This window comes from Uranotaenia lowii, chromosome 3, assembly GCF_029784155.1.
Source record: "Uranotaenia lowii strain MFRU-FL chromosome 3, ASM2978415v1, whole genome shotgun sequence".
In the NCBI taxonomy this organism is placed as follows: Eukaryota; Metazoa; Arthropoda; class Insecta; order Diptera; family Culicidae; genus Uranotaenia; species Uranotaenia lowii.
In genome coordinates, this window is record NC_073693.1 from 294,104,076 (window position 1) to 294,113,124 (window position 9,049).

Here is a 9,049-nt window from a genome sequence, read left to right on the forward strand (position 1 = left end):
AGTCAACAAAGTAAAATAAAGAAATATCTAAATATTCTGCAGGCTTTTTTTTGCTGCATTTGCATAAATTAGTATTTTGCATGAGTATATCATAAAAGTGTGCTGATTTTTTGCCAAACCATCTGGCATCTCTGACACACGTCTTGGCCAATTTAGACGTAAATTTGATATAAGACATGGACGCTATGAGTAACGGTTCGAGATTATTTTTACGATTACAGAAAAAATTGAAGTTAATCGTTCATACAATTTATTCACCGATCCAGATATCATCACTTTTTCGCATGAATGTTTATGTTTCGTTTTTATCGTTGTCGAAGTAAAGTTTTATTTAATGGCTACGTTTACAGAGATAATCACTATTTCTGGAGCCGTAGATGTATCGTAAAGACTGTTTGAGATATGGTTTTTTAGTATGCGGGGTGGCTTACCGCAATTGCCGGAGTGGATGGGCTCCATTCGACGATATTTGGATGGACCCCCGAAACTGATACTGAGTGGTTGCGGTAGCCGTGTACCTTCTTCCACTTGGTGTATAGTTGCCGGATTGTCGCCCACGTGTCGATGCCAGCGAGTTGTTTGGACGGGTCGACACCGGCGACTTCGGGCCCGCAGAAGCGTGCCAGCAAACTAATGAGAGCGAATTCGACGCTTGCAGATGCGTGCCAGCGGGATTAGCGGCCAGCGGACTCGGCGCAGATTCGGCAATAATGGAATAGTGCCAGCAGAACCTGTACCAGCGGAATCTGTGCCAGCGGAATCTGTGCCAACGGAATCTATTCCAGCCTAACCAGTGCCAGCAGAACGAGTGCCAGCGGAATCAGTGCTAGCGTAGCCGAAGCCAGCCAACTGATTGCGGTTAAACGGAGCTTTGACGGCGGGGTGAAACCAAGGCAACGGATTGCGGCCAATCGGAATTTACCAGCGGGGCACAATCAAGCCAACGGATCGCGGCCAATCGGAGCTTTCCAGCGAAATTTGTTCCAGCGAAACCTGTGCCAGCAGGGTCAAAATCGGCCCTTTGATTGCGACCAATCGGAGCTTTGCCAGCGGAGCTTTGCCTACGGATTGCGGCCAATCGGAGCTTTGTCAGCGGGGTCCAATCAAGCCAATTGATGTTGTCGTCGGATAAATTAGCAGATGAAATGCTAAGTGGATAGTTGCCACGTGGTTTGGCTCCCAGTAATGAAGTGTCTAGCGTTTCAACTTGTCGGTGGACCCCACTTTTCGGAGAGGTTGTAGGCCACTTGATTTGAGTCCTCCGGAATTGTCCAGCCAACTTTTCAGAAGGTATATCGCAGAAACTGGATATTTTCCAAAAAAAGGCTCCTCCAAGCCAACAACGACGTGGTTTTTTTTTTCTTTCGAGGTGTAAACCACTTCACACGTCTGCTCTGGTTCACTATCCACTCCCGACTACCTTCTTGTCGGGATCGACAACCAACTCTTCACTTATTTTTCGAGATTTCGCCCCGAAAATTGGTTGGTTGTCAAACACAAGTCGCCCATTATAGCACGAACGGGGTAGGGATGCTTGCAGTTAGGGTGACCATGGACATAGTTCTATGTCCAATTATCATACTCACGAGCCACGGAAGCCAGCCCACTTCACGTAACCGTTCTGGTAGTTGTGTCCTAGGGCATCGCGCCCTTGGGACACTTCAGACCGGAAATATTCCGTGATCCTGAACTTACAGACAACACAGCTTATAACAATTTTATGGAATGAATCAATGTGTTCATTACATTTTCACAAAGCCGTTTCTTCTATTTTCCATAAGATGTTCTTATGAAAACTGAAATAAATTCATAAGACTCTTGAAAAACAGTTGTACACTCTAAAAAGCGGTTCATAAGACACGTCTTACGAAAATTATAATAAGAATTTGCCTGAGTGTACAATTCTACACTACAAACAATCAGCAGAAGCTGGCCTAGAATCTGCGCTTCCTAAAGCTACCCGTCTTTATCCAAATCAAAACAAACCATCAGCAGCAGCAGCCTTAAAAATCTGCGCTTTCTTAGCCAAACCGTCTTAATCCATCGGAGCACCAACCTTAAATTCTTTGCTTCCATAGCCAATTCCGTCTTTTTCCACCGGGAGGCCAAATCAAAACAAAAATCAGCAGCAGCAGCAACCTTAAAAATCTGCACTTCCTAAGCCAATCCGTTTTTTTCCACTGGAAGGCGAAATCTGCGCTTCCTAAGCACGTCCGTCTGTCTAGCGAAGACCGAATAAAAAAAATTGTTCTCGTAGTAGCAGCCTTGAAAATCTTCGCTCTCTGAGCCAATCCGTCTTTCTACCGGAGGCCGAACCAGAATTTTTTTCGTAGCAGCAGCCTTGAGAATCTACGCGCTCCATCCTTATTCTATCAGCAACGCCATTGTCGTGATTTTACGTTTCTTACTAATCTCAATTCAGAGATCCACTCAGACATGTCTGTCGCTCACAAGAATAGATTTTTTTTGTTTCGATTATAGTCGTTTTACCATCATTATGTCATTCGCGACTTTATCAACGTTACAGTTGGCGGATCGTTATTGAAAAACTTATCCGGTACAACTGTGTTCGATATTTACTCTTGGGCTCGAACTCGCGGACATCTGCTCAGAAGACAACAGACTTGCCAACTGAGCTATATCACAAGCCCACAAGAATAGATCAATGACTGACTTTTGTTTTGTTTGTTTTGCCTAGTGTTGCCAAAAGAGCAAACATTGCCATAGAATTTATTTTTTCTCAAGGGATTTTAAGCTTCAGTGGCTTATTCATCCCGAATTGCCATAGAAATTTATTTTATTTTATATATATTCTGTGGAAACCACATACAAACCAAATTGGGTTTTTCCTCGATGGGTCATTCCTCGATGAGTGCACTCAAGGACCTTATTCTGCGCCGCGCGTTACGTGATTATTGTCACCTCACCTCGGAGTCACCGTGAGATTTGTCACCTTATTCCCGGAGTCGATATGGGTAAAGTGACAGAGGTTCATTCTAGGTGAGTGGCCAAATGAACACACCTGTCAAAATGGTAGAATTTAGCTGGTGCTGTTTTGAATTTGCTCTCGCTTCGGATTTTCCGAATTCGTTTTTAGTGTAACGGGTTGGAATTTCGGTTCGAAAATGGCCATCATCGGATTGTACGGTCACAGCAAGCTGCTTGAGGATAACAAACGGACGATTTGTGCGAGGTAAGTAGAAATTTCACTCATCAAAGCTGGGTTCGGATCTGCATGGGTGTTATTGCCGAAAAAACAAAATCAGATGCCGACGGCTCCGAATAGTGCCGGTTTATATATTTTCCCCAACCGAGGTTACCACCGTGGCATGCCGGAAATTGCCGACCCTAACAGTTAGTTGATTGTGGCGTACTGATTCTTTACTAATTGATTTTATTGTTATTTTTTAGATTTGGAAAAGTGGTCGCAATCTTAGAACTGAACAAGAACTTACGACATGACATCGCCATCTTCGAGGCTGCGCCACAGGAAAGTCTTATTCCGTCGAAAAAGCCTTCAGCCGATTTTTTATAAAACCCGATCGAAGCCTGTGTTGTATGTATCTTAGAAGGCATCACTTCCATCCACATTCCCAAACTACCGACCGACCAAATCAAACTTTCCGATACGAACAGGCCATGACTCAAGAACGGAAATAAGCCGGAAAACATTGAATTTGCGGACCATTTGAGGTGGAACAACAAAAGTAATTTTTGTAAAATATGTCGGGAAGGGTTTCGAGGAAAATAATAGTGAAAATAAACGGACTAATTGCTAATACTTTATTTTCAAACTGTTCGTGTTTTCACGTTTTCACATTTTGAAAAAAAAAATCAATTAATGAAAAAAAATCATACATATTTGCTTCCATCTTTTCAAAACTATTATTCTTTATCATTTAATTAACTATTTAAAGCCTTTGGCCCTTATTCTGCGCCGCGAGTGACGTGACGTTTGGCGAGTCACCTCACCGTCACTCGACTCTTGTCACCTTATTCCGACAGTCGGTTTAAGTGAGGTGACAGCACGGTGAGAGCAAGTGACAGATATTCATTCCCACTGAGTGACTGGATGAACCCCAAACTGTCAAACTTATGTTATTGTTTTTTTTTCTACGGAAAAATTAAAAGATTTCGCGAAGTGTTGCGGCCAGCTTGGGGCGGAAATCAGCGAAAACAAGTGCTGATGGCAGAAATCGACGCGGTCCTGGAGTCGGTGGTGTGGATTATCGTTTCCCTTCCGCTGGAACGGGGCGAAACAGTGCAATCAGGTAAAGGAAGTCATCTCCGGAGTCAATCGTATCGTGATGGCCCTCGCCGATCTGAACACATTCCTGCTGGATCCGTTGCTGTCGCTGAAGCCGGTCCGTTTCCTCGAGGGAGACCTGATTCAAGTGAGCTGATTTACGATCTGCTATCGGTGTTAGTGTCCAATAAGCTTTTTGGAGTTTCTTCTAAATTTTTAAAGCCGTTTTCAATAAAACATTTTATACTTAATTACTTTCTTTTTCTCCAATTCTAGGTCTGAGCCACGAGCAGAACATTAAGAAGACACAGAAAGTGCCCCACGATGGGCTTATGTGCGATCTACTATGGAGTGGTCCCGAGGATACACACGGCTGGGGAGTTTTGCATCGAGGTGTTGGTTGGTATTGGCTCGGATGTGGTTTCATAGGCCAGCACCTTGCGTGATGAATCGTAAATGTTTAAATCAAAGCAGAACAATTTTAAAAGATTGTATCAGAAACTAAATGTATTTTTTTTTATTATTCTGATTCAAGTTTAGCAATAGCTCAACTGTACAGGTCGATCTGAAAAGCGCTGGACGCTGGAGAAAATGCTGAAGGAGCAGTTCGTTTTGCGTCTGTAAAAGCGAATATTTTAGGTGTATAGAACCATTTTACACCAGATTTGTTTTAAATTATTAATCTATATATATATACTACTTTATAAATTATAAAAAATCTTCAAAACTAATGAAATAAATTTCCCCATTAAGATTTTTCAAAATTTCAATCTGAATGTTCCCCTTTTTTTGAAATTAATCCGGGCTTAGGTAGACGAGAAAACTCGCACCGTGCACATCTCTTCCTGGCCCCAGTGGCAACAGTTAGATTGCATGATGCCAGGGAAGATTTGGCAGCAGAAATCCCTTAAATAAAACCAGCCCTCTTAAACTCCAACCCTTCTCGTAAAAATAAATTCTCGTCGTGGTTACAAATTTATTGATAATTTTAAGCAAAAAACATACTACGTAAAACATGTTGATTGAATTTTAACAACTAACAACTCCGCTTTACAGTAATTTTCGAAATTTTTCATTTCATTTTTATCTCGTCACCACCTGAAAAGGTACCGACAATTGTCACCTAAAATCGTCACCCGAATGCGACGATTCTCACCCACGGTGACTACGAGAATAGGGTGAGAACTCACAAAGTTCATCCGAAGTGACGTTCCTCACCTAAACCGACTGCTGGAATAGAGTGACTTGGGTGACTCTACTATCGTCACGTCACTCGAGGCGCAGAATAAGGGCCAATTATTATAGTGGTCGCCCCGCACATGATGTTTTAACCCACACATCTTCAATCTCGCCAAATAAATTTTATTTTATTTTTATTAATTTTGATTTATTTTCTGCATATCCTTAATTTCATCTCTACAATTAGCTGACCCGGTAAACTTCGTTTTAGCTTTAACTTATTAAATCGTTAAAAATGTTTAACTTAATCAACGCGTCCTTAATTTCTACGTGCTTTTTTTTTTATGAAAATCGTCTTAAGATTTAGCCGTTTCAATTAGCGATTGCTTATTTCGACCGAGTTGACCATTTTACTAGCGCCGCTTATTTTTCAGTCTGTTATGCCGAACTCTTACTTAAACATGTTCAATGTGAATGGAAGTTTTCAAAAGCGTATTTCTCGATTTTAAACTGTCTTTACAGGTAAATTCACCATTAGCGCTGGTAACACCATAATGCCGGTTTACACCGCTGAACTCTACCCGACAGCGATCCGAAATGTTGGAGTCGGTGCCTGCAACATGGCTGCCGGATTTGCCCTAGTGCTGACGCCATATCTCTCTATACTGGTAGGTTTCCGTTATTATAAAAAAAACTTATGAAACTTATTTAAATTTTTGTTACTGCTCGATCATTTCAGACCAAAATAGAGGACCACCTGCTAATGTCCCTCTTGACGGCCTGGTGCATCTTTGGCGCTATTGTGATCGTATTTCTACCGGAAACTATGCAACACCACGAGCACGAAGAGCCACGGGATGAAGAACGGTAAGTTTTAATGGTTTTTATTGGTTTCCAAATCAATTCTAATGGTTTTGTTTTATTTAAATTTCTCAGAGATATCGATACCCAACTGGCGGCAACTTGAGCTGTGAATTAAAGAGCGTGTTAGTGTTGTTTCGTAGATCACATCGTCTGATGGATGGAGAGAGAAAGAAAGAGAGATTGTTCACTAAAACTGCCATATCTAGAATCTGTTTAACTTATTCCCAGAGTTTGTCAAGGTTAGGATTTAGGAGAGTTTCGAATATTGAAGGGAGCCGCCTAGTGGTGTTTTGTGCTGTTCGGATTGCTGACAATGGAAAAGGATACATTTTTATATCTACACAAAATTATAACCACCAATTTTAGGAACACAACACTGTGGAAAACAAAATATCAAAACGTCAATTGTCGTAAATTTAAAACAAAAACCAATAGAGGACACTAGTACACCGTCAATGTTTGTATAGCTATATATTTTGTATCGAGTAAGGTGCCACACACTGCAAGCAAGTGAATGTTATGTGTAGCTTAAGGAAAGTAGGGCAGCATTTATTGCGTAAAGTTAATTGCAGTCGCAGTTCAATTACAGTAAATTCAATCTGATATGTTTGAATGCCACTCACACGTACACACACATCGCTCACATATCTTTTAACAAGAACAACAATAGTAATTATTATCAGATCTGCAAGAAGTTTCATCATACAATGTTGACTCTACATAGACACCGTTTTAAGGTATGACGAATTTTTCGATAATTTTCCTGGCTGGTCCAGGGAGAAGTTTTTTTTCAATCCGGAATACACCGATTGAAGTGTTCCATCATAACAAAAGTAAAGCTGTATACACTACAATTATTTACAAACTTATACGAACAAATTTTAACTGTATACTAACAATAAATAAACAAACAAACCCCAAAACAGCCAGAGTATTTTTTCGTATACAAATCTGCTTCTGAGCCAAAAGCAAACCGATAAGCTTTGCGATTGTTTTGTCAGCTATTGATTGTATATTTAAAGCATTGGAAGAAATACTGTTTTTCCCATAATTCGTTCTCTCATTTTTTAAACTCAAATTTAACTCAAAATTTTTTTTATTAGTTAGACAGAATATTTTTTTTCAAAATTTCATCTAAGGATCATAATTTTTAGAAGTTTTTTAAAAATTTATATTTATAAATTTTTATTCCTTCTTTTAAATCGTGAAACAACTTCATCAAAATAGTTTGTGCTTACTGTCTTTCAGGTGACAAAATAAATCGCAGGCTACATGTCGCGCCACTAGTTAGATGTTGCATGCAATCGTTTCCGTAATACATAAAATCCTCATCATAGTCATGATACAGATACGTTGCATCAGATAATGCATTTATGTAGCAGAGTGTGTTGCAAGCGACACAGTAGAATCGTGAAAATGAGATCAAATTTTAGTGTTTCCATGAGATATAAAATTTAAAATAAAAACAGAAACTAGCTACGCTAAGACTCAATATTTGTATTGGCGTGATAATCGCTGCACCCTAGATTTGTGAGATACCCTTCATTAACCCATTCGATGTTGTGTTGTGATAACTTGTGTGTTATAGTATTTCAATTATAAAAAAGAAGGGATCGACCAAGATAAAAAACCAAATATAACAAATAACTCACTACAAAAAAGTTAAACCAACGTAACTTTTACCGTGTTTGGATTGTAGATTACATGGAAAATGAATCGCAAAAATTAGACCAACAATTTTGAAACATGCAATCTCGTCTCAATGTCAAGTGAGGGAGTTTATTAGCTGTACTTAAAAAATGAGTTATCCTAATAAATAACAACAACAAAAAAAGAGCAGTGCAATAATGTTTTGCAATAAGCTTAATCCCAGATTTAGAGCTTTCAAATTCAAGAAAAGAAACATTTCTGTCTGAGCATAATCGTGACTTGCTTTGAGGTGTCGTCTGTTGGAGATAGGTATTTTTTTCGCACTCCAAAACGAAAAAAAACATCCGGATAATAAAATTTGTTACAAGACGCTGGAATATTTAGATGTTAAAGCACTTTAAAGAATTTATGAAAAAAACTGATTTAGAACGGCAAAGCAACTGTTGAATTTTGTTTTGAAAAGCATTTATGAAGTCCCACGATAATAACTTTTTTTTATTTTGCATCTAACAAGCTTTGGCTAAAAAGTATTTTTATCGGTTTATGTAGCCGTGCTGTTTTGATGCTTCGGTACTTAAACGCTAGACGTCAGAAATAAAAATAAAAAAAAAACTAAAAAGTAAACGTATCAAAAACAGTATGGATGTGTAATTGTATTGAAAGAAACAAACAAAAAAAGTTTACAATTAAAATTATGCCTAAGAGATCGTTTAATGTTTAAGAGTATTAATAAAAAAGAAGAAGAATAACTCAACTTGCTACTTGATGATTGCTAGAATTATGTACATAACCACAAATCATCCAACATCAACTCCAATCTATGAAAAAAAAAACTGATTGTTATGCCAAAGTATCTCCAGAACGCCACTTCAAAAATAAATGTGCTATAAACTTACTATAAATGAACCAGTATTATATTTCATTTTTTCTTCGAACATCCCCAACGAAAGCTTATAAATCCAACTTTGTCAAAAGTATAAACAGGTGAAACTTTCCGAAAACTTGTTTAAAATTTCACAAGTTTTTGACAATTTTGATCAAATTTTCATACTGTAACAAACTTTGTTAAATTTCAACAAACTTTGACAAGTAAAAACATTTGGAATATCT

At 38.9% G+C, this 9,049-nt stretch overlaps 1 protein-coding gene across 4 annotated transcripts in view; it reads left to right on the forward strand.

The window, feature by feature from the left end:
* The window catches only part of LOC129750871 (organic cation transporter protein), a 221,245-nt gene extending 212,425 nt beyond the window's left edge, over positions 1-8,820 (forward strand). For all 4 annotated transcript variants that reach the window (XM_055745994.1, XM_055745995.1, XM_055745996.1 and 1 more), the window contains 3 exons: positions 5,948-6,093; positions 6,165-6,292; positions 6,362-8,820. In XM_055745994.1, coding sequence (XP_055601969.1) covers positions 5,948-6,093; positions 6,165-6,292; positions 6,362-6,392 — 305 coding nt within the window. In that variant the 3' untranslated portion in view covers positions 6,393-8,820. The remainder of the gene's footprint in view (positions 1-5,947; positions 6,094-6,164; positions 6,293-6,361) is intronic.
* Positions 8,821-9,049: the final 229 nt, after the last annotated feature.